We start from the raw sequence: 27,678 nt of genomic DNA on the forward strand, positions 1-27,678 counted from the left end.
TGTCATGAATTCCAGCATACTGTGCATGCACCAAAGAAAGTAATCAACTTCTGCACAAGGACGGAGATCGCTAGTGCGTACGGATTTATCTGCCCATGATGGACCACATTTTTTGTGGAATTGGAGTTTCTGGGCAGGAACTGGGTGGCAAGCATGCAATTGATGTGGAACTCTTCTGTCTCATGGGAGAATCATTAGAGTGTCATGGGCACGTAAGCTGGCTTCCTTGCTTGATCAGAGCATGCGGATAGAGATGGAATCTCTATTGTAGCCAGTACTGTGCATCCAGCATGGTTGATGTAATTCCAGATACTAATGATAACAGCTATGGCAGCGGAAGTGTGAACAGTGAGTGCATAGACATATTTATAATGGGTGCAGGGTGTATGATACATAGGAGCCCCTTGGTCCAGGGAGGCCCCGCACCACACTCCCTGCATCCAAAGTATACTCCGGCAAGTGGGTCGCTCCTCCTCTGTGGTGCCATCTTTCCAGTGACATCTTCGGGAAGATGGCACTATGCAGTCACAGCAAGGACTTTGGCACTGCGCCAGAGCCTTTTCTCTGTAGTGCGCATTCGTCATCTTCAAGAATATCACTGGTAAGATGTCAGCACGGAGGTAGCGGGACCCGCTTACCGGAGCAAGGTAAAGTGCCTGGTCACATGGATTTTTAGTGTACAAAGGCGGATTCACACATTAGTATAAACACAGCCGTACAGATAATGGGCTGCAGATGCGTCCGATTCAGAATCAGGCCCCTTATCACATGAACTACTAACTGTATGAGTTATCAGGTAAATGAAGCAGTGCAGGCAGGGCCGCCATCAGGGGGGTGGACTGCCATGACTGTAGTCCCGGGCCTGGACTGCCATGACTGTAGTCCCGGGCCTGGACATTCAGCAGCAAGGGGGGGCTCGCTCCTACCACTCGCTTCGCTACCCCCTTGAGTGAAAGGGGGTCTCACTACTACCTCCTGCCAGTTCGCACTATGCCCTCTCCAACCGGCACACCACACTGATTTCCTAAGGCTGATTGAATGACCGGGCCGCCTGCCCCCTTGTTTAATAAAGTTCTTTTTTGGAGTCAGCGTATGTGACGTCATGACATCACGCTGCTGGAAAAGAGAGGTCAGAGGAGCTGCAGTGTGTGAGGAGCAGCACCAGCCAGCCAGACCAGTAGAAGAAGCAAGAAGGATCCTTCTTTAAGGAGATAAGGTAAGGAGGAGGAGAAGGAGGGGAGGGCCTGCCTTTTTTGTCAGTACTGGGCCCCACATATTCTGATGGTAGCCCTGAGTACAAGAAAATACTGTATAGGAATAATTTTTCAACTATGTTATACATTGCAATGATCCTAAAACAGTCGTCGCCATCCCGTAGCTCGAGAGCTAGCGGTAGCTTGCGTCTTAATTTTGGTAGCTCACCTAGCTGCCAGTCAACTAGGAGGAAGTGACCTCTGAAGCGCTCTCCCCCGTGGCGTCAACGCCATGGGTGAAGTCACAGGGAAGTATGTCAGGTGATTGCCGCAACCTCTTTACAGCAATCACCTGACGTGCTACCCTGTGGTTCTACCCATGGCGTCGATGCTACATCAGAGCGAGTGACTTCTTCTCAGCTCTGCCAGAAAATCACACAGCTGCCTTGCCTTTATCTTTTTACTATTTAAGTATTTGCAAAGTAACAGGGCTGTATGTTCTACAAGGACCAAATAAAGCATGTCTCTAATATCTACACATAGAAAGGCAAAGTATAAAATTGTATATAGGGCCTGATTCAGAGCCGGACGCAATTAGCGCTCGCTCGTCCAGAAAATAGGGGTGGCTATTCAAATGAACCGTTCGCTCTTTGCGGTCTGTTCACGCCTCTAGGTCTGAACGAGCGAACAAAACTTGCGGTCGTTTTTTGGATAAATACGCCCCCTGGCCGCTCGCATCCTACGTCATGTCCGCTATTTATTAGATTAATCGAGTACATCGACCAGCGTATGAACTGCTCGCTATTCTTGTGGTTGGCTTTTGCTACCACAATCTTGCGAGCAGTTCTGGCTTTAAAATAACCCAGTGACGTGGTCAATGACGCTGCTGTTTTAATTATGCACACCCATAAAATGCCCGTTTTGACCTTTAAGCATGCCTGCGTTCGGATCTCCACTCCCCGTTTTCAAGCACCTTCCCCTGTTACCACCCACATACGCCTCTTTCTGTCACTCAAATTATCAGGCATTCGCTATTTTGCGAGCACATGAATTTCGACCGCACTGACTGGTTCACGCATGCGTATAAAGATCCGTACGCATGCGCAGTTGGGCAAACATCGCTCGGAGCGAACGAGCGGCCGCTTACGAGCGGCTCTGAATCAGGCCCATATTACTTAAACTATGAGCTCATTGAACACCGAGTCACCATGAGCCTGATTCAGATGCAGACAGGGTTGCTATCGCTGCTGTTTGTGGAAGCTGCACTGATAGGACTAATATAGTAATGCAGCAGGAGGCATCAAACCTGCTGCTTACACCAGTGATCTGAGCTATGTTCTAGGAAGCAGCATCGGCTCATCTGCAACACCATCGTCCGGCTGCGTGACCTATGGGGTCGTGCAAGCCGGCTGCCGCAGATACAACAAAGAGCCCAGGAAATCTTTGTCCTCCGATAGAGATCCTGGCCTCGTCCCTCCCACACAACGGCGGCGACACGCCTCCGTTCTGATAAATGGTGGTCGTCGGCATCAGACTGTCATCGCTGACAATCTGATGCCGTACTGCATCCTATGTCACTGACCCACACTAAACGTGTGCAGTATTAGTCCAGCACATGCGCAAAGTAGCAATCATCGGTACTTTGCGCTATACGCAGCACCTCCGTGCACATCTGAATAAGACATTCTAAATAAGAAAAAGGTGTATTTATGTTAAAATGCGCAAAACCATATTTTGATGAGGATTTTCTATTGAAGACTAATTAATGGGTACTTTGGTTCAAATATCAGGAACTGACGTACAAGATTTTTTATTTAAAAATGTTACTATTTCAACTCAGCCATTTATGGCTTACGATTTTCTTTTATTGAAATGTTATTTTTTCCCCCCAATTATTACAAACAGTTTCCTTACATTTTATACCAGGATTATGCTGACTTCTACCAGTCTCTAACCCACTGAGAGGCACACTTGTAAAAAGCAGGTGGTGCGCTACACGAGTTTCATCAGATTTGTAATATTAAATAAACTGACTACTTTGTATGATCTCTATTGGTGTTATTCAATACTGCGATACAGAGTACATGCCAGACAATATCACCAATGTTACTTATTACACCAATATTAAAATGTTCCAGGAACTGCTATTTTAATGTATGGGTGTTGCCTTTCAGCCAAACACGTTCTTGATAATTGCGTGTGATGCTATTATATGACTGTATTGCATTTGGATACCCTGCAGTCTTAGAAAAATATGAATTATCTAGAGGAATTTTTCATGTGAAACGAAAGTCTGGTTGACACCTTTTCTTTACAAGCACTTTATTCACAGTTGGGATGTGGCTGTTGGAATGAGATTTCACTGTGCCATTCATGCACTAATGCTGGAAGAGCAAACTAATGATATAGAAAAATGTAGCCAGCTTTGCAGAGATTTAACTAAAAGTTGTACTGTTATGACTCATTTGTTGGATAATGTATAGTAGAATTCAGTGAGGGGTTCTGAGACCATATAAAAGGACGAGGCTGCAGGCCAAGTGCGTCTATAAAGGGTACTCGGAAGACATTTAAAATATTTATTTGTACAGTTATTTTTATCCAGAACATTGATATACAGGAAGTTCTGAAAATTAAAAATGAACACATTAAATAATTGCTTCTGCTTGATGATAATGTCATGCTCAAATATGATATTCCAAAACAGAATTAATTATATTTCCACTGACCAATAGCAGTTACCAACCTGATCTCTCTATTACTGTTGATAACCCGACAATCCACCCTGCCCCACAAGCTCACTGCCTAGGTGTCATTCTTGACTCTGAACTGTCCTTTGTTCCCCACATTGAATCTGTCTCAAAATCTTGTTACATACATCTAAAAAACATATTAAAAATTTGACCATATCTTGCACAAGACATTGCAGAAACTCTAATCCATGCACTATTATTTCTCGCATTGACTATTGCAATAGTGTCCTTAAGGGGCCTATCCATTAGCAGATCTTTCTGAAAGACAAAAGACAAAAGATTTATCTTTTGAAAATTCCTGGGGCTGCTATGACAGATATCTGTCATGTACATGACAGATTTTTGCAGACGACGAACGATATTGCATGACATCATTCTGGGAGTGGATTTTTTTTTTATGTTTCTAATCATTTTCATAAAAAAATCGTTTGTCGTTTACCGTGCCAGATATTTCTAATATCTGTCAGCGATAAACGATAATTTACCAACATGTTGGAGAGACAAAAGACCCAATTTGTTGGCCGTGGGAGTGCGCATTTTTATCGTACAGAGCCTATCCATTAGCAGATAAATTGAACGACTGAACGATAAATCGCTCATCGTTCAAATTTATCTGTCAGTGGATAGGCCCCTTAACTGGTCTTCCAAAAAACAGGCTCTCGCCACTACAATCCATTATGAATGCAGCTGTGAGGCTGATCTTCCTCGCCAAATGTTCATCGTCTGCTGGTTACCGTTTTTCTACCGTGTTTAATACAAAATACTTTTACTTACACATAAGGCTACAGTATTAACCAAATCATACCAACATACATCTCTTCACTAATCTCAAAATATCTCCCAATCCGACTTCTCCGCTCAGCAAAAGATCTGCGTCTCTCAGCCCCACGCATTACTTGCTCACATTCATGGTTACAGGACTTTTTTTGCGCTCCACCCACTCTGTGGTATGCCCTCCCACACACAATATGACTTTCCTCTAGTCTCCAAACTTTCTAGCGTTCCCTGAAAACTCACCATTTTCAGACAAGCTTTTCAGATTCCGGAACCACCGACAAAACCTTCATAGCTTCCATATCCCGTCTCAACATCCACACATAACCTCACATATAGTCTTTCTTTCACATCCTCTTGACCTTTGGCCTGTGTGACTGGATCATTCCTGTGTGACTGGATCATACAGCCCACAAAAACCTCTACAATCTGGCTGGACTAAAATGCAATATATAGCACCTATTCTTGTGTATCAGTGCCTATTTCCCTATAGATTGTAAGCTTGTGAGCAGGGCCTTCCTACCTCTATATCTGTCTGTTATTACCCAGTTTTGTTCTATTAATATTTCCAATTGTGAGGCACAACGGAATACATTGCACTATATAAAAAACTGTTTATAAATTAATAAGTGCATCCATCTGCAATCCCTGTGAGGGACATTGGTACAAAGGGAGAAGAAAGTAAGTACCAGGGGTAGTGTGAGGAATTCTCCAGACATTACTCTATCTACACATTTCTTTTTGTAATTCTGCAGGCACTGACTGAAACATTTCCTTTCTTTAATGTGGGTGATGTGAGAAAAGTTATGAATCTTGATCCTCATAATCCCATTATAATGGCTACAACATGTATCCCTCATAATGTTGTATAATATTGATTTTCAAACATACTTGCCTAACCTCCTGGAATGGCTGGGAGTCTCCCAAAAATTGTGTGGTGCCCCAAGCCACTCGGAAAGGTGGACAAGTCTCCTCGGTGAAGTGGGTGGCTCAGACCGGCCAATGAAACAATTTGCATTTAATTGAGTCACCGCAGCACCCGCTCAACAATGTTGGTAATCTTGGCATTGCATAGCGGGGGTGCTACAATGACCCAATTGCATCATCAACCCCCCAGACCCGACCACATCAGCCAAGCCCCTTCCCAGAACCTCCCACATCATCCAACCCCTGCCCCCCTGCGGTGCCGACCTGGCTGCTTCCTCCTGGAGGAGGCAGCCAAACAGTCAGCAAGCTTGTGTTCAAATGGATGAAGAAGAAGTTCACAAAGTTCACAGGTAAAGCATGGCACATTAAAATTGACTATGCATATTGAACCTTTTGTGTGTGTTGCAGCAATGAAAAGAGGGTCCTAGTACGAAATAGTTAAATAAATAAACACAAAAAAACAAAAAATTCTGCTGTTTAAGTATCACCTCACCTATATCTGGAAACCTGATTTGGCAATTTGACACTCATGGGATTCAATAGGAGAGAGGCGGATGAGTTGCAATGGTATAGAAATGCCGGCAATGGCAACAGACCTCGCCCCCTTGCGTCCCAATCTCGCCCCGGACCTGTGAATTCAAATAAAATCTATGAGTCAGCCTGCACCGTAAGTACAGCATTAGCACGCCTAATTGAATTGATCCCATGGAGTTAAAGCTGGAAAGTTAGATACAAGTATTTTCATTTACAAATGCTCCATAATGTAGATATCATTTCTGTGACCCTAATATTATGCGAGCATTTCCTCTTCAGATGATGATCCTCACAGCACATGTCTGTCTTTTGGTGACTGACACTAATTCTCTCTAGCCATGAATATAACAGTGTTTCATCTTATTTTACTGCACAGTAGAACACATTTAGCTACATTTGAAAGGTACACTTGCACAGTGCTCATTCTGTAATAATGCAGATGCTGGTTACATGTTACATTTTGGTTCCCTCTGTGTAGTGACTATGATAGATGTACAACAGCAGCAGCTGCAAACACATTTCATGGACATTTATCACCTAGTGATTGTCAGACATCCTGGCTTACCACTGTGAAAGACCAACAATTCATCCCAGGTATTCTTCATGGTTTATTTTCTTTGCACTTTTGTAGTTGAGCTAAAAAGACTGTGAAGTGTAGGCCCATGTTTGTGTAACTGTCACACTTATTTTTACTCACCCAGAAATACTTGAAATTGATTTTCTTTTTATTAAACATTAATTTGAAAGTAGTGGTATTAAGAAAATAACTCAGGTCACATGAAGCACAATACATCTCTAGGTTAAACTGGCATGTTTGTAAGGCAATATATACCAAATATAAACTGAATTGTATAACAGGAGAGAGAGAGAGAGAGGAGAGAGAGAGAGAGAGAGAGAGAGAGAGAGAGAGAGAGAGAGAGAGTTTACAGTGCCAAGTGAAGTGAGAACCCTTATTAAGAACCAAAATATATTGTGATTATATGTATACCTTATATATAATATATATAACAAGCTACTGGTGAGAAAAATGTGTGTGTTTAAAGCACTCCCCAACAGTATGGGTGTCAGCTCAAACAGTAAACATGTAACAGTGGTAATCTTTTACTATTGGGAAATGAGAAAAATAGAACTAAATTTAAGGGCCCACCATGCTTGTATACCTTATGTATATATGACAGGGGAAGACTTCAAGGGAAGAAGTCTGATACCCAGTTGAAACGTGTTGGTGGCTCCTCTGACTCTACCTTTCATGAACTTTCCATTTGTTATCAGATAAGCCATTTATTTTATATCATTTTTATATGTGAAGTTTTTTGTATTTTCTCCATACATATATACATAAGGTATACAAGCACAGTGTGCGCTCAAATTTAGTTCTATTTTTCCCATATCTATCTTTCTATCTATCTATCTATCTACCTACCTACCTATCTATCTATCTATCTATCTATCTATCTATCTATCTATCTATCTATAAAAGTGTTAATGTTCTCTAAACTACAATTGCTGTGGTTGTAAAGTTCCGTTTATAACACATGCTTTGAAATGCATTCTTGCTTATCACCAGATACAAACTCTGCATGTAGGGGGCTGTAGCTCTAGTACACTGCAGCTCCAGATCATGCCCTTTGCCCTGATAGGACAATCTTCATATGGCAGGGACGCTACTAAGGAGCAAATAAGGCGGAAGTTGCGAAAAGGATAAATGAAAAGGGGCAGAGTAGGTGGGCCAAGTGGTTCTTATCTGCCTTCAAATTCCATGTTTCTATGTTACTAGTACACTCAACCGTTTAACATGACCATTTATTGCTTAAAAATCTTACACTGTATTTTGACATAGTCTAATCAATATTTGCATTTACAGTTATGTTTTTAATATGATGGCTTAATATTGGATCAGCTTTAATTTTATATTGTACCTTTAGGGGGATTTGAAAACAATTGACTACAAATCATTGTTGTGCAAGTGTTGTTAGTTTGTTTTATATTGTATAATTAGAGTTCTGACTAATTGAAAACACTGATCTCAGGCTGAAAAGTAAAATATTAAAATGAAAATCTTTTTTTCATTGACTTGGTTTTCTGTGTCATTGTTACCTAGACTGATTTATTTAGGGTAAATTTTTTTAACAGGCAAGGTGCCCATATTGTGTATTCACTTATAATGTAGCTTGGTTTTTCTTCCCCTATCTTTTAATCAACTTACGTCACGATAAACCCATGCTGTCCGGTAATACCTCTGCTGGCAGCAATTATTGCCTGCAATAGCTCCCCATAATTTTGCATAGGGGAGCTTATCTATGTAATAGCGCAGCGATACTGACAACACCATCCTATTGATCTTTACAGAATTAATTGACAAAGATAATTTAGTGATTCATTAAATACTTTTTTTTTTATGCTGGACCTTTTGAAAAGGTCAGAGGTAAATTTAGGGGTCAAGCTGCCCCTAGGTCCCCTCCTTTTTTTCTGTACATCAGTAAATATCCCTCTGTCTCCTTTTCTCTGAAACTAAAGGAGTTGCAAATGTGTTACCTGCCCCCTTCCACATGCTGCTGCTCCGTGTTTAGATACTTTCATTTTTCTTCTTTCTCTTTTTCTCTTTCTACTGTACTCAGGCTGGGCAGGTGGCACTTGCTCCTGTTTTGGATTCAGTCAGTCTTCACTAACTCAAGGATAAGATGTTATGACATGATGTCTTAACAGCAGGAGGAGGAGAGAGCACAAAAGGGACAGCTGGGGCGCAACACGCTTACCTAGCCAACCCTAGGCACATACTTAGTGGTAAATCTACCACTATACATGGCGCAAAATGTGTTTTGCATACTGCAGTATTAAATGCTGTGACATGTACAAATACGCCTGAGTTAGCAGAGGTAGAAGGAAGTAGTTATATGGGTCCTTGCAATGTACAAAGAGGGTGGTGCACCTAGTGTTGTGGTGAAGTCCAGAAACAGCATTTTCATTTACATATAAAAATTATTCAAATGAGGTGAAGGAGTAGAAAAGACAAACATAAGAACATTTTATTTGGGGCACGAGTCAACAGAAGAACTCTGAGAGGAAAGTCCCTGTGAAGAATAATGATATAGATTAAACAATGTAAAAAAAAAAAAAGGGCAAGCAATAGAATGCTTTATTTTAGCTTGGAGGTCTCTGTAGTACTATGTATTACCTGTAGCCTGTTCTCTCTAGAGCAATAGGCCACAACGGATGCATTAATTAGGTATTTGTAAGCATTTAAAAAGATAACAGACTTTCATCTGTAGATTTTACATTTTGATGAGTAGCACGTGCTACATCCTTACAAACATCCATCACACAATGAAGAAAACACCTTTGAAGAATACCATTTAACTTTGCAGGGAAATATAAAATTTACATATTACAATTAGATTGCTTGTATAAATGATCAACGTATTAATTTAACTTTATTGTAATTTTAAAGAAATATGATGTACATGATTTAAATTAATTTCATATTTATAATAGCCACTTACTTTAGATGAATAATAGCTAATAATAACATTACTTTTCTGCTTAATATGTTTTTACCTATCTGTTTTAACGGGATGTAGTCAGGATGCCGGCAGTCAAAATGCTGACCGCCAGAATCCTGACACTGAAAGCCCAGCATGGGACTAAAGATAGGCATCTAAATACCGATGCCTATCATTCGCCCCACGCCGAATTTCCGACTCCCAGCGTAGGTTAGGCGGGCATCGCAAGCTGTTAGACATGGGGAGGAGGGTTAGGTTTAGGCACCCCCGGAGGGGACTTAGGGTTAGGCACCCCCGGGAGGATTAGGTTCAGGCTACGGGAAGGTGGTGTTAGCGTTAGGCACCACCGGGGGGGAGGTTAGGGCTAGGCACCCCCCCGGGAGGGTTAGGTTTAGGGTGCGGGTAGGGGGGGTTAGGGTTAGGCACCAAGGGGTGGACTTAGGGTTAGGCACCACCCCCAGAGTCTTAGAGTTAGGCACCCCCAAGGGAGGGTTAGGGGGGGGAGGGTTAAATATACTTACCAGCCAGCGTCAGGAGCCAGCGTCAGGATTTTGATCTGTCGGGCTTCCAGGGTCGGGATTTAAACAGACTGCTTTTAAGCCGTCTGTATTTCATACTCAACCCGTTTTAACATGGGAGATATTGTAACACTCAAAATAAAAAACTGTAAACTTAATTTAATAGTTTTAGCAAAGGATAATTGTAATACATGGTTTGAGAATAAAGTGCCCCATAGTGATTGAAGAAATGAGAAAAGAAGAAAGACATCAAATTGGAAATTAGATATAGAGGAGAACAAATGATGAAAAACAGGAGTAGGCAACCCTTGGCACTAATGTCACAAGGTGGCACTCAAGGATATTTTCAGTGCCACTTGTGGTGTCAGTCACTCTTCTCTATGCTACTCTTCCCTTCCTACTTCACCCCCTTCCCTTATACCTCTTTTACACCTAAAACCAAGGTCCAGCCAGGGTCACTGAACACAGGTTTCTAGACGTGTCACAGTGGCTTGAGACTCATTTACACCACAGGCTGGACCCAGGTTATTACCAGGGCTTCTCCTCAGGGTGTTAAATCCTGCTCACTACCTGGGTTGGATTGCCGGGTCACTCGACTTGGGTATCCAACCCTGGCCCCTCTTACACAGAGCTGCGAACCGGGTTGACACGTCAATAGCCCGAGTTATTTGGCCAGTGTAAAAGGGGTATTAGAGAGACCCTTTTGGCTCACTAAAACCTCTCCAAACTGAAGAACCAAAGCATGCCCTGCATACCCAAGAAGCCTGAGCCTCTGGTGAGAAGATCCTGACAATGTTAGTCCTAAAAACATTCATATAATTACAAAATTATAAAGCATGTCTTTGTCTTCAGACTACAAATTATCAACCTAACTTGAGCAAACTGTCTACAAGAAGAAAGTACAGGGAAGCCACTAAATGTTTTTTTACTACCTATATATTACTTTTGTGAATGTTTGTATATGTTGAATAAGGTGGGCACTCCTGAAATGTTTTGGCTTTTTATGTTGAATGTCTAGCTCCCAAAGAGAACAATTTTTCCTACCCCTGGTGTAAACAATGGAACAATGCAAGGTGCATTGAAAAACAGAGAAACATATTGATATGCTTTGCCATCTATATGCATCAGTTCAAAATGAAGGAACATTCCTAATATGCATAAATTGTTTGGCACTATATTGTCCTAGGTTTAATTATTTCAATGAAACTAACTGAAAATAAAGACTGAAATGTGATTAAAGAGGTCACATTAAGAATGGCGTGAAAAGCAGTGCTAACCTTGGCAATAGCCTGATGTTGATATTTAAATAGATGGGGTGGAGAAATCCACTCCCGCGCAAACTGGATTGAGCAAAACCACTCCCCCTAACTTGGCCTAGCACTGGCCCCTCCATGAGTTAGAGACCAGGTCCTCCCCTGAGAGAAAGAGACAATCTTGACATTATCAAAGGGAAAATGCCACCCAACCGATATTGCATTACTAGAGGCCGCTGAGGGGCACTGCTTTTGGCATAGCTGGCCTTCACCTGTTGGAAGGAAAACACCAGAAATAACATTCTGATGAAAATGAAAATTGTTTACAAACCAAGACATAAAAAGTTGGATGGTATCTCAACTGGACAAGAGGAAGATGGTTCTTCCTCCCCTTATATATATCCTAACAAGTAAACACAACCCTTAACCCTATAGGGCTGACTGCACTGTCACTAACACTTTTCACACTGTCGACCACTCTGTTCTGATACAAACACTGCAATCCCTAGGTCTTCAGGACACAGCCCTTTCTTGGTTCTCATCCTACCTATCAAATTGTTCTTTCACTGTTTGTGTTTCTGATTCTACCTCCTCTTCAATACCTCTATCAGTTGGAGTACCAGAAGGCTCAGTCTTAGGTCCTCTGCTTTTTTCAATCTATACTACCTAAAACTAATCAGTTCTTTCAGATTTCAATATCAATTGTAAGTGGATGATACTCAAATCTACCTATCCCCTCCACTTTTGTCACCATCTGTATTGGTCGACGTTACTGAATGTCTGTCTGCAATTTCATCTTGGATGTCATCTCATCACCTCAAACATATTATTTACAAAACAGAATTAATACAATTTCCATCGGCCAATAGTAGTTACCAACCTGATCTCTCTATCACTGTTGATAACTCGACAATCAACCCCACCCTACAAGCCTGCTGCCTAGGTGTCATTCTTCACACTGAACTGTCATTTGTTACCCACATTCAATCTGTCTTGAAATCAATCATGTTAAATACATCTAAAAAAACATATCCAATATTCAACCATATCTTACACTAGACACTGCAGAAACTCTAATCAATGCACTCATTATTTCCCGCATTGACTATTGCAATAGTCTCCTTACTGGTCTTCCCAGAAACAGATTCTTGCCACTACAATCCATTTTGAATGCAGCTGTGAGGCTGATCTATCTCGCCAATTGTTCATCATCTGCTGATCCTATCTGGCATTCCCTCCATTGGTTACCAGTTTTCTACTGTATTCAATATAAAATACTTTTACTTATACATAAGGCTATTAACCAAACGACACCAACATTTATATCTTAACTTATCTCAAAATATCTCCCAACCCAACCTCTCCGCTCTGTGCAAGTTCTTCGTCTCTCATCCACACACATTACTTGCTCTTATTCACAGTTACAGGACTTTTTTTCAGGGTGCACACACTATGTGGAATGCCCCCCATGCACAATAAGATTTTCTGCTAGTCTCCAAACATTCAAGTGTTACCTGTAAACTCATCTCTTCAGACAAGCTTATCAGATTCCAGAACCGCCCACATTACCTTTATAGCTTCCTTATCTAATTACATCCCTTCTTACAGTCCACACATAACCTTACATATTTTATCTTTCTTCACTTTCACATCCTACTAATCCTAGGCCAACATTCCTGTGTGACTGGTTCATACAGCCCTCCAAGAACCTCTGCAATCTGGCTGGACCAATATGCAATATGTAGTGCCTATTTCCCTATAGATTGTAAGCTTGCGAGCAGGGCCCTCTTACCGTTATGTCTGTCTGTTATTACCCAGTTTGTTATATTAATGTTGTTCCCAATTGTAAAGCGCAACAGAATATGCTGCACTATATAAGTAACTGTTAATAAATAAATAATCCTTTATTCTACCCACTTTTAGACCCAGAACCCAGATTCGGCTACTTAAAACTATTCTGGTTTATCCCAGACACATGCATCAGCGACTAATATATCTATGCAAAAACTTCTTTAGGCACAACACTTAGCTATTTCTGGATTGTTTTTGTCCCATCTTCTTTTCCTCTTCCTAAATTTAGTTCCTTCCATTGGTCTCCAGCCTTTCTCTCAGTCAATAGGTTGAGCTAAGGAAATGATAACGAATTGTGAGGAGTAGAAAGAAAGACACAGCAATAACTTGTCTTCTGTCAGAGACACGATGCCCAGGAAAAGTTTAGTCAACACTTTCAAGAGTGATTTGTAATATAAAGTTTATGTATTTACATATTATGGGCTACACGTTCCAATAACAACACAAATCATGAAAGCTGCTTTGGCAAGGGCTATACTTCTCCTACTGTAGAAAGAGCACTATATAAAGAATATTATTATTATTAGTAGTAGTAATTGCTATTATTATTATTATTATTAATAATAATAATAACAATACAATATTTTTAGTCTATCCAGTGTCTGCACACTGCAAAGTAGAAAAGATAAAAATGGTTACCGTGATGTAATGTAAGGACAGATTAGTGATGTATTCCTGATTTGAGTAATGTTAATTCTTAGTGACACTATTCCTTTTTAGACAGCTTAGTTTAATAGCTGATTTTCTACTTTGCAATGTTGATGAATCATTTTTCAATTAAAATAAATACTTGTCAAAGCATGGTATTCGTGATTCCATCCACTGACAGACTGTATTTGTATTCATCCTCATATGTCTGATAGAATTAGAGTCCTCAAAAATATTTTTTATTTACAGACTCCAATTACAAACAGGATTTGGGAATCATGTCATCAAGTGACTGGTACAATGTCCCTTCTTAAACATTCTGAATCAGGTTATCTTTTAATAGTAGCCGTCCCTTGCATTAGGCAAGTGTCAGGCAATGTGTTGATGCACTGTTGAATTTTTCCATGAGAACATCATTAGATAGGAATGTACTCTCAAAAGAAACATTTACTTGTTGCTGGTAAAAAGTTGTCATGAAGATAAAGCCTAACGATATTCGGTACAACAAAAAAGACATACAAATTGTAATAACTAGCAGTGTATACAATGACAGCATCATTCCAGTTTTCCTTTCATGTGGTTTGATGACTATATGAATACAATATAAATGTGAAACAGTGATAACATGTAATATCGTTATATGCCTTAGACAAATATTAGGTATTCTGTGTGTCTAAATGAAGATATGTACAATTCATGTGGTTTACCAGAATACCATTAGGCTTAGAAATTGTGACCCTGCAGTTATTAGAGATGAGAATATTCCAAATATGCCAGAAAACTGCTTTACAATATGTGTCTAATTCTCTAACAATATAATAATATTCTGAACACCTGCTCTTGTACAATAAATCAGACGCTCTGTGACCAACACAAATCTTATTTTGAAAGCGATGTAGCACTATGTATGAAATTGCATTAATTTACTAGTGACATAACTATTATTTCTGTTCAGCATCCTCCCAACACCTGTGTGGGCATAAAATCAGTATGTAGCATTACAGAATTCTACCAGGCCAAGTATGATATCACAGCAACAAAACCTTACTTGTTGCATCCCAGGTTCTGATCCTCATAGCACTTGCACTATCAGAGTTGTGCCCTATATTATATATCATAGCTACATTAGAAGCATTTTGTTAGGGCAAGAAAAATAGATTATGTGGAATATATTATTGTTATACTATTTTACTTGGTACAATTATATAATTTATCAACATTATTTTTGACAAAGTAAAAGTGAATGTTACAGTTGCCTTGACCTTTGAAAATTTTAGACAGCATTGTTCCTCATGTGTCTTCCTAATGATTAGTAATTGAGTGTAATAATCAATCAACTTGTCAAACAAGCCACCAGTAGAGGAAATAGCTGCATATACTAAAGATATGAGAGAAGTGATGGCAAATGAATCACCAAATCACTACTCCATGCGTTTTCATGTGAATGAGGAGCAAGCAAAGCAAATGGGAGTGTAAACAGAAGTTGTGGGTAAAACCATGTTTACTCCATCATTTACTCATCATCTGGTCTTTCACTATGACTCTCTGCTCAGTGGAATGATGATGGTGGTGATAGATAGTGTGGGGAGGAACTGGTTTAGGTAGTGAGTTTTCCTACCACTACCACTTAGAGCAAGGGTGGGCGATAAGTGACCCTACAGCTACTATTGAACTACACATCCCAGCATACCCTGCCACAGTTTTAGTGTGTGGGTCATTCTATGTTAAGTGGACCAGGGGTCCACAACTGACCATCTTCAGTTTTGATAGTTGCACCCATCCCCACTTTTAGGGCCATAGGTTTGCTACTATTGCATATTGTGAACTACATTTTTCCCAAAGTTAATCTGACATATATGCCCTTTATATCACATTTTATCAAAATTATAGATGGTCAGGTCGGGACAATCTTCACAATTGGTCCACTGGACATGGACTGACCCTATGCACCAGTAGCTAAAATGTGGCAGGGCTTGCTGTGATGTGTAGTCCCACAGCAGCTGGAGTGCCGCTTATTGCCCACCCGTCTAATGGTGGGTACACACTAGATGATGTGTAACCAGACGATACGGCAGCCAACATATCGTATCTGCTGTAGACATCAGAACGATGTAATGAAGGACCAAATGATCCCTCGTTCCATCCTTTCACAGTGCCGCATCCAATATCATCTGGTTGGCTGTGCAGCATGGGCGACTGCAAGTTAGCGCTAACAACTGTGGAAACATGCAGATTGGCCGTACACACTTAACGGCCAGGCCGATACTGTAAGTCATTCCGATTCGGCCAAAAATGAAATCGCTTCAGTGTGTACCCAGCTTTAGAGGATGTTGCCTGTGGTGCGTTGTCCACCACATCTCATGGCAAGAGTTTTCTTGATAACTGATATCTGACTGCAGGAACAATAGATATGTCACAGCAGCTTTAATTGTCCAAAAAGATTCCTGCAGATCATGGCAGTCCGCTTTCAAAAGTACTGTAGTTGCTGTATAAAAGTTTTATTATGAAATAAGCACAGTTCTTAAGTAAATGCAGAATGTTCATTGAAGACATTGCACCTTTTCATATTTTGTAATCTTTTGTATATGTATATTGTTTACATACAAAGAAATGTAGCACAGTTGGCATAGTGGTTAGCATTACTGCTTCACATCCCTGAAATCATGAGTTTAGTTCCTCATTAAGGCACTATCTGTGTGGAGTTTGTAATTTCCCTCTGTGTTTGCTCCATTTTCCTCCCACATTCCAAAAACATTCTTGTAGGTGTTTTGGCTTCTGGTTACAAAAAAAATAAGCCTAGTGTGTATGTGTGTCCATGTAATATGTATGTCTGAACTGTTCACTATAAAGTGCTGCATAATATGTGTGCACTAAATGAATGTTCGAAAATAAAAATAAAAAGTAAAATGTAATGTTCAGTATAAGATCATAAAACACAGCATCCTGAAAAATAGCAATGGTGGAATGCAAGAGGCTACATACTAATCAAAGTGTCACTGCATACAGGGGAGGCACGGCCGGCTTGAGGACCGTTCAAGCAGTGCGGCTGCACAGGACGGAATACACCAGCAACCATAGCCTGCTCAGCTTTGGAGCAGTCTCACTGTGCACGAGACCTCTGCAATCCACCCACCGCTTAGGGTTTATGGTATGAGCTCAAAGGGACCTCAGGGGGAGGGAGGAGGGACGGTGGGGGATAACCCTCTTACAACTCCTGCAGTGGGAATGCAGCTGTTTTACCTAACCCTACCCTGTGGCTGGTTGTCTTCCTCAGGTTGAGGGACTTCCTGCTGTACGAAGCTATGTTGTTGCTTCTGATACTGCTGCCACATGGTGCCTGTGCCCAGGGCCAGCGCTAGGCTGTGCTGCGCCCAGCTCCGTATTGAGTTGCCGCCCCTTCCCTCCTCCGCTCCCTCCCCGAGCTTACATATTTCCTCTACCACCGGGAGGGAGGGTGGGCGTTTCCTGCGCCCTCCGGATACAGTGGCGCTCTGGGTGATGGACCGGCTTGCCCATGCCTGGAGCCGCTACTGCCTGTGCACCATCTGCTACTTACCACGAGATGCCAGTCCAATCCTAGGGGCTTCTGCTCTGCTTGGAGCTGCGGCTCGTGTTGCTATCTAGGCTATTGTGTACTGTGGATATCTGGAGGATGAGAAGCTATTAAAGCGACCAGATTGGGATACATAAAGATAACCTTTTGAGGAACACTTACACCTGAGCCCAGGTGAGTTAACTTCCCTGAGAGGGACATTTGTGTACTATACCCTACCATTTATATTAAGGAGGAAAAGTTAGTGATACCTTTTGATGAATGTTTCTCACCTGTATTAGGTGAGTTAATCACAAATTTATTTTGAACATCACCCACCTTATATTGGATTAATCCATAGACTTTGTTCTTGTTTCTCTTCTTTTTTCCAAGAGGGAGAAATCACATTATATCTTGGATTTAAACACAAGGACAGCGCCCATTGGACCATTCATTATTTTGTATCTGTATGTGTTAAGGGGTAGTGCGCCTGAGTGTGGACTAGGGCTGTAGTCCGGGAGCACAGGCTGATCCGCGTTGGACGATAGATTGTATACTTGTAGTATGTACCCAGCTTTAGTCATTTTTGTATGCCAAATCATTCTGTACCATTGCATGCCGTACACTTATACTTATACTGTAACTCTAACATGATGAATAGGTATAGTGTTAATGTGTTGTAGTTCTTGTTGCACAGTTGGAGTAGACTTCAGTATATTTTGTGATAATGACAATATAAAAAAGCGCAAGTACAGCTTATCTTATTTTTGGCACTTGGTCAGCCAAGTAAGCTAAATACTTAAATAAAGACTGTTCAACCTGTATTTTGCCATCAATTCACTGGTAGTTAGAGCCATGTGACGAAGCAGCTGTCCCTTCCCTTAAATACCTGGCATGTTAGTCTGGGGATGTCAGTTGGTCAACACAGACTCAGCAATCTCCTCACCTTAATTGGTGAATGGAAGACTGGATTATCTGCTTTCATTCGCTCCTTATTAATAATATATTAGGTTTCTTTAGTAAAACAAACATGTCCACATAATTTAACAGACGGCCACAAGTGCCAATGTTTCCTGCTGCTTTTGGGGGGTCTTGTTTTGAAATACATAGCAAAAGGTCTGTTTTAAGAGCAAGCTTGTGGTAATGATTGTTTTCTTATGACATATTATCCTATGTCTTGATGTGTGTTTCTCTCCCGTCGAGAAAAGTTTTAGAGCATGATCTCTGCAGAGCTGTGCGGTGACTTTTCTTGCAGCCAGAGCCATCTCCTTTTCATTTACAAAACTGTGGGCTCTATTTACTAAGCAGTGTTAGGAGACAGAGTGAAAAGTGATAAGAAAGTGATAAGGTGCCAGCCAATCAGCTCCCAACTGTCATTTTTCAAACACAGCCCGTGAGATGACAGTTGGGAGATGATTGGCTGGCACCTTATCACCATCTTATCACTTTTCACTCTGTCTCCTAACACTGCTTAGTAAATAGACCCCTTATCTGGAATCACGTCCATTAAATCATGTTATACAAAACAATAAGAGGGAGATGTATCACATTTTGGAGAGTGATAAAGTGGAGAAGTTGCTCAAAGCAACCAATCAACTACTAACTGTCATTTTAAAGCCTGTGCTAGATAAATGACGGAAGCTGATTGGCACTTCATCACTCTTCAAGGCTTGATACATCTCACCCTAAAACTAAAGTGGGTGTATTGTGAAAATTAGTAATGCAAGTATAAAACATATCTAAAATATATTTATTGTCACACACTCATCAGTTTAAAGGCTAAGTCCATCGTGTTCTTTCATGTATATCAGTACGTACACAAATGATTGTCATAAATCATACTAGCCGACGTTTGAAAAAGTATTTGAGGGAGATTGTGAATTCAGCACCTATGAGCGCGCAGTAAAGTGGGAATGTACTGCTACATGTGAGAGGTGTGTCATATAACTGACTTACATCCAAATGTAAATGAGCCCCAAAGCAGTTAGTAAGATCTATTTGTTGATGAAAACGCACTGATATGTTTCAGAAGATGTATGTAGCCATAGAGATCATTGTGCCTTATACCCAATGCAGGGAATTTAAACTAATGCTCCCATTTGAATGTATATATACAGTATGTCTGGAAAGTTTTTTCTATAACAGCTTCATATTGGGGATAAGGTGCAATCAGGGAGATTGATAGACTCTTCAGAGAGTCAGGGAGATTGCTACTATTTCAGGGAGTCTCCCTGACAATCAGGGAGAGTTGACAAGTATGCCATATACAGTATGTACCACTGCTCCATCGCAACGCTCATGGTGTGACCTATCGGGCAGCACAGTACAATACGTTCATGAACAGGCACCCTCTTACTTTTTAAGTTCGGCCAATTACATCTTTGGTGATAAATTAAAGAATCAAGTTACTGAGTACTACAATATCTCCCACTAACTTTGATACCTGCCTGTCCCTCTTTGTGATACTGACTAAGCTTTAGGACTCTGTATTGTCATTCATAGAGGTCAATCCAATTTGCCGTGAAGAATGCTAGTTGCCATTGCCGCGGTGTTAAAACGCTGGCAATGGCACCTGATCTGGCACCCCTAACGTCCCACGCTGAGCCTGAATGAATTTGTACAATTTGGCTCACACCCCTATGAGGCTGCGAGCACTTTTGAGCGACTTCAGGCTGCTGTAAAGTGAGCCTGTTGCTGCAATGTCTCTCACTCGTGAGTTCATCGCAGCTAATTGGATTGACCCCATAATGTGTTTCACCTGACTATAATGTATATTACTGTCCTCAGGCTACCTATTCTGTGCAGTCTTGACAGTGACAGTACCCTTATGCTATGGGGCAGTATAGGCAACCACCAGAGGTTCTTAGGGAAGATTTATTAACATCTCACTTATCTCTGCACTAAACGACATCCTGCATTTCCCCTCATCACATGCAGGAAGTCTTAGTGCTGCAGTGTATTTAAAAAGAGTCCCAGGAGACGTGTTACGGTAACTCACTTCTCCGTCGACCGCTGTATTGCAACAGCATAGTATAATGGCTACTGGGTGACTCCATTGTGCATAAACGAGATCTAGAAAAATCACTAGATCTCAATGCGAACAATTTGATCATGTGCAAAGTGCATCCGGAGGATGGCAGGACTAGTAGGTAAGCAATGTGCTATTAGACAAGTGGTGCAAAGCTCAGCTTTTTGTTTCTTATACCCCTTTTATACCAGAGCTAAAACCCGGGTTATTCCAGGGTTAAACCGGGTAGCTTTTTGGTGTAAAAGGGGACAGAGTTGGATTCCCGGGTCGAGTGACCCTGCAATCCAACACAGGTAACTTGCAGGGTTTAATACGGAAATGACCCGTGAAACCCTGCAGTGTAAACGGCGTGATCCGGGTCACGATGACCTGGAGCATTCCGCATGCCGGCCAATTGACGACCCACTTCCACACCGGAAAAGTCGGGAATATCCTGGGTCGGCATCGGCTAAATTCCGGGTCTGATCGGTTTGGAACCCTGTTCCAACCTCCAGGTCAGACCCGGAATTCAGGTATAAAAGTGGTATTAGTAAGGTGCCATCACACTTCACCAATATACAGTAGCTGGCTTTAGCAATAGCATTATCAAGAGAATCAAAAGGCGACAACAGAGAAATCCAGTAACTGCTTTCCATACATTGTGAAGAAGCATTAATTCATCAATAAATGGGATTATCACAGCTTGATACATTGAAATGATTGTGGAGTGTTATGGTCATAGACTATTATTTATTTAACAACACTTTTTATAAAATATGTTAATGCTTTCAATTTGGAACATATTTAAGTGCACAACCACAAAAAATATTCTTTTTTTAATTCAACTGTGCCTATCCTTTTGGGCAGCCTAGACCTGCAAGCATTTAATATTTTTGTTTTAATTAGGAATATCAAGTTGTTAGTTATTTTAAACATTATTTTTAACTTTTAAATGAAAGCTTAGACAGTTATGTCGGTGGATGTTCATAATTTATTCCCTTGAACAATTTGTCCCTATTCCAGCAATAACATTTAGTTGAGTCTTGGATTGGCAATTACTGACCACAAAATGGGGCCAACAGCTTAACTACTACACTAATCTCTTCTTAACTATTAGACTTTTAGCCTGTAACTGTCTTCCTCTGCCAAGCCTTGTGTGGGTGTTTCATGCTGCCTAAATACAGGCTTGCATGGCAGATGCCAGTAAGTGTAAAATTACTTTTATAATAAAATGACTCCTGACCAATAAAACCAAATGGTCTTAATACAGTTGTTTCAGATCGAAACAAGGTGCACTCCTGTAGATTAATTCTAAAAAGAGATTACCTCCATCAATCCTTCATAGACCTTTATTAAAGAAATATAAATGTTGCACACAAAAAAGAAGTAAGTTAAGCCAATTTAGGAGTAGATAATATTACGAGTCCAGCATCACAGAAACATTTACACAGCACTGGATTTCCATGGTTCTGGCCCATTCATCTGGTGCTGAGTGATTTCGCAGTGAAAGGTACAGTACATATGTAGTCACTGTAATAATTGTGATTGATTAGCTATTAGACAAGTATTTTCAGGGCATCATTGCTACATAGTGCACCTACCTGCTGCACTCCAAGGTGCTCTTCAACAGTTGTATCAAAAAGCTTCAAAAACACAAAAGTAGTACGTGTCATAAAGCATCTTCATTCCCTCCCCTCCCAATCTCATAATTAATATAAGCAATACATTGTTGTCAAAGTTTGCAATGGGGTTGCTAATCCCCTTGGACCTAAGATCTACTCTTCTGAGCATGCTGTGAGTGCATAGAACCCATATTTGGTTTTCAGAACTGAAAGCCCAAACAGTCTTCATGGCGCATGCACCATCTAGTGCCATCACTTCTGGCCCCATATTCCTCAGCCCCATGTTGTACTTCTGCCATTGGGTGGCTGCCACATCTAGAGAGTACCAGCTCAATGCAGAGTAGCACCAGGTGCTGCCTGGTACCCCTGGCTATTTGGTACCTGGCAGTGATGTGCAGTCAGGTGAGGCAGAGCCTTTACTGTCATACTTTGGTCATACTTGCCTAACCTCCCGGGACCTGCGGGAAGCTCTTGATTTTTCGGGTAACCCCCCGCACACCCGGAAGTGTAGGCACTTCTCCCGCATTCCGCCCACTTCCTAGTTTAGTGGGCAGAATGGGAAGAATATTCCCAGGGAGGTCCGTACGTAGGGGACAGGGACTTACTGTATGACATGATTCTATGAGAATTGCAATTCTCATAGAATCGCGTCATTTGGCCCCACCCCTAATTAAATATGCAGCATTCACGGAGTATTACTGCAAGGGGGCAGGTCTTAAATATAAATATCTTATTTGTATTCTTCTAATAATTTTTATGGTCAAAACTCTGGAGTAAAAAGTGTATGGCAGGTGAGGCACTGCCTCCCCTGTCTACCTTTTCCGCACATGCCTGATCAAAACATCCCACATTTCCAGCACTATATACTGCTGCACTTTTGTATAATGCCCACTTGAACCCTCGAGTTCATATATGTATCTGTAAATCTGGCTCTGATACTAGCCAGTGCCTCCCAAGCCATTTACCTCACCGCATGTCACTGGTACCTGGGTAAAACTGCGCAAGCACTTGTAGCAGTACAAGTGCCAATATGCACCATGAGTGCTCTTGTATTCTGGCACTTGTAGAACTACAAGCACCAGAATGTACATTAGCACCAGTGCATACTTGTAGTATATATATGTAAGTAGAAAAATGCACTACAAGTGATACCCAAGTCCTACTAATGCAAACAATTACTCCCATCCTAACAGTGATATAGATAGCCCTGTCTCAATAATTATGATGATTGCCCCATCTTAATAATAAAAATATTGGCTCACCTTAATTATAATAATACTAATAATAATTATGTTTGCCTCTGTCTTAATAATATAGAAGAATCCCTCCGTCTTAATACCAATTCAATCAATTCAAATCCATATTGTCCCCATAACAGTAAAGTAGATGTTTGCCCCAATTTTAAAATGAATCCAGATTACTAGATTCATAAACACATCGTTGGTGACTAATTATCATGACTTGTTTTGTGCCAATTAACAATACAGTTGTATGATTAGAATTGTATGCACCTAGATTAAATAGGCCTACATTATATGACCCTAAATTATAAGGAAATCATAAAGTTACATTCAAGACAGTGCTAATATTGAGATAATTTGCGCTGTGCAAAAGTTTTGCAACAGCAGAAAACATAGCAAACACCTTTGAGTAAATCATTTTACAGTTCTTATTTCAGATTATTGAGCCTATTCATCATCGAAGGGCGTATGGCCTATGATGAAGTATTGAACTCGCTGCGAGGGATACTTAAGTATCCAACTCACAGCGGTTGAAACATGACCGGAGCAATTCATCATTGCTCCGGTGATTGAACAACTGCTCCGAAAAGCAGTTGTCCCCATGGTTAGTATCACAGCTACTTCTTTCTGTAGCTGCATTACTTACCTGCTCCCCATTGTCCCGGCTACCTCGGGTCACACATGCGCAAAGCCGCCGGGGAGGTAGTGAGGAGGCGGCGGAGGAGATCAGCTCGGATCCCTCTTAGCATCTCCGGAACTCCTTCCCATGGGAAGGAGCTGGGCTACGAGAGCAAGTGCCGTCTGAAGATTGAGCTTGTTCTCGGCAGTTTCCTGAAAACCAAGGGGGTCCTATCGGACCCCTGATGATTGGCCCGGTAACTTAAATATGCGGAAACTAGTTTTTTCACATGGTTACCAGGCCATTTATCATTTGATGAATTGGCCCCTGATTATTGAATAGAAATGTGCTGTATTTCTATGAACCAAATAGCTTTGACTAGTCTTCTGCAGTTTAGGCAAGAGCAAACATATGGCTGCAGTATGTGTTATTATTACTATGTTATTTATCATATAAGTCTAGTTGAAGAAAATATGTTTATAAGAGTAACCAGTGGTCAAAGGAGATGTAGTTTAGAATATCGGTACCGGAATCCCAACACCAGTCAGAATCCCGGCACCAGCATCCCGACTGCCAGCATCACGACAGTAAGTATTGGGGTTAGGGACCGAGTTCGGGTAGAGTTGTGCACTAGGGGAAGGATTAGGGTTAGGCTGCAGGGGGGAGAAGTTAGGTTTAGGGGTAGGGTTAGGATACTTACCTGTAGATGTCGGTATTCCAACCCTGTTGAGATGCCAGCAGTGAGATTCTGAATGCCGGGATCATGAGCTCCGGCATCCCGTACGCAACCCGGTCATAACGGCCTGGTATACTATATGAGGTTATGCCTCACCACCACTTTTTTCTACTGTTTCAATCATAATATTACCAAATTCCATTCACTTACATTCTACTTACCTCCAGGACGTTTCCACTTTGATCACATAGAACTTGATCCAATTAGGTGTGAATGGAGTGAGTTGACTTTTCAATGGCATAGAAACGCAGCTAACGGCACCACAATTTGCCCCCATCGTGGACCGATCTCACACAGGACTTGCACATTTTTTGTGAAACAAAAATCTGCGAGTCTGGCATACAGCTGCACTTACTCGCGGCGTGAGTAATTTGCACCTAATTGGAACAAGCCCTGAGTGTCACCATGCCCAACATTGTACCAACATGGAAAAGAAGAAAATAGATCCTGGAAAAATCCTTCTGTATCAATAATAAATGTAAATACCTAATAGCAAATACCATTAAGTTAGAGCTTGAAAATGCTTCTAGTGTATTTGTACTAACTGGACTTTCTATTCTGTTACAGAACAATGGTTCCTTGATTTGGTGCCAGAATCACAAGCAATGCTCAAAGGTAAATGGATCATTTTTGATGCTTTAATGTTTATTGTTTCTTTAAATAAAAAAAGAGAAAGTGAGAAAAATGAACCATTAATAGATGTGGAAAATGTTCTCTCTTTGTGTGATTCATCCTTCTGTTGTTACTCTCAGGGCTTTTTAAGCAGCATAATAACTCCTTCACCGTTGAGGACCCCATTTAAACATTGCTTTTCAGTGATAGTGCTTATTCAAGACTTGACAAGTCTAGAATAGAACTAAGAACTCGTTGTTCGTTTAACCCCTTTGTTTCGCAGGGAGGGGCTGCAAATCATTTCAGATACTTCTAATGTGTTAGGGGCTGAAGGCAGCCATAGCTCATTATTTACTGTGACTCTGACATTAAAAACCCAGAGAGCACATAAACTTATAACTAATTGATTCTATTAGACAGAAATCTCATTAAGCCATGTAGATGAAAGATGCATTACATCAAACCTAATGTTAATTCAGCTCAAGTTCTCTACAAACTATGATGGGAATTCTCTGTAGTGAATAAATTGATATAATATGTTTCGAAATCCATCGCAAATGGTCTTTGTGTCATATCTCTATGCACTGGAACTGAATAAATCTGAAATAGGGGATTGGTTTTGTTATTTTTTTCATGTGTGTCAGTAAAACACTACGTAAGTACTGTATGCGTGCTTACATGTGCTCATGCATGCATATATATATCATAATGTCATAATGTCTGAAGCCTGAAGACAGGCTATTAAAGCCCGAAACGTTGCAAGCCATGGCAGCTGTGTGAATTCTTTTTTAAGTCTATTGAGTGCCGCACGTGGAGGATTATATATATATATATATATAGATTTATTTGTGTGGGGATGCAGTCAGGAAGCCGACGGTCGAAATGCCAATCGCCGTCTTCCCGACTGTCAAATTCCGGCAGGGTACTAATGACAGGCGGCGAAATTCCGACGCCTGTCACTATACCTACATTGGGAGCCCGGCATACCGAATGAAGGTAAGCCGCACGGCGGGTGTGGACAGTCGCGGGGGGAGGTTAGGGTTAGGCACCCCTAAGGGATGGTTAGGGTTAGAGGGGAGGAGGGTTAGTAATAGTTGAAAAACGTACCTGTCAGGATCTTCAGTTGCCGGTCTTCCTGCTTCGGGATTTGAACCATGCTTCCGACGGTGTTTCATACCAATCCCTTTGTGTGTATGTGTAATACTGTATATGTATTTATTGTATCTTATTGCCCACTTTATTAGATACAAATCAGAACAGCCTGAACTTCAGCTGCTGCAGATTTGTCAGCTGTATATTTTATTGCTATAAATCTCCGATTCCATCACATTCCAAATATGCTCAATTTGATTGAGATCAGGTGACTGTAGGCCATTGAAGTACACTGGACTCATTGTCATGTTCTTGGAACCAGCTTCAGATGACATATGTACAGGGCTGTAGTTAGCCTTACCAAGCCCACTAATTTTGGGGGGCATGGCCTAATGTTAGTAGTCGTGGCCATGCCTCCCTTTAAAAAAATAATTTTCGGCAGAGCGTGCACCACAGGGAGGGTGGGGGGTGCCATTGTGATGAATCCAGGGGGGGCACGATCAGTGTGATCGCTTCTCCCTGCACAACCAGAGGAGACTGCCATTGCTGATCAGCGGCAGCAGCCTCCTTGGTCCCACTGCAGCCCAACACACAGCAGCATGTGCTGGGATGAGAACAGTGGCATGTCCCTGCGTATGCCATGATGTGTTATCATACTGGAAGTAGCTATTAGAACATGAATGGATAAACATGGTGAGCAGCAATACTACGATGGGCCACACAATCACAGGGAGTGACACAAAAATAGCAGAGCTGCTCTGCCATTTTGGTGTCACCCCCTCAAATGGGGTCACCGAACAGCTCTGCAGTGGTGATGGATGACGCGAGCATGCTCTTGTCATCCACTCTGTGCTGGGAGAGACTGGGGGCTTCCCAGCAGATCCTGGAGTTTTAGTCAAACCCCCAGCGTGAAGAGGATGGGTGTCATGCCTCCAAAACCGCAAACATCGGGGAGTGTGGCCTTGCAGACACGAGGCCATGTTCCTTTTTGCGTGCGTGTGCCTTCATTGTGTGCAAGGGTCACTTAAGTGATGCATCCAGTGACGCCTCTGTGCTCAATTGGTATTAAGATGCTTACTGTGTGCCAAAAAATAATCCCCCCTCACAGGTCAGGATGGATCCTTGGATTCATGTTGCTTATGCCAAATCCTGAACCTATCCAATTTCAAGTTTCCTCTTTTTAGCTGACAGTGGAACCTGGTGTGGTGTTTTGCATGGCAGCAGCAATCATTGCATGGTCAAAGGGCAGGATGTACTAAGGGTAAAATG

The 27,678-nt window shown here is 41.4% G+C and overlaps 1 protein-coding gene across 1 annotated transcript in view; it reads left to right on the forward strand.

Moving 5' to 3' along the window:
• Positions 1–27,678, forward strand: part of ANOS1 (anosmin 1) — a 210,873-nt gene that overhangs the window by 16,328 nt on the left and 166,867 nt on the right. The window contains exon 2 of the mRNA XM_088451532.1: positions 25,273–25,320. Coding sequence (XP_088307658.1) covers positions 25,273–25,320 — 48 coding nt within the window. The remainder of the gene's footprint in view (positions 1–25,272; positions 25,321–27,678) is intronic.

This window comes from Taudactylus pleione, unplaced genomic scaffold (genome assembly GCF_031769625.1).
Source record: "Taudactylus pleione unplaced genomic scaffold, aTauple2 ptg000026l, whole genome shotgun sequence".
Classification (NCBI taxonomy): Eukaryota; Metazoa; Chordata; class Amphibia; order Anura; family Myobatrachidae; genus Taudactylus; species Taudactylus pleione.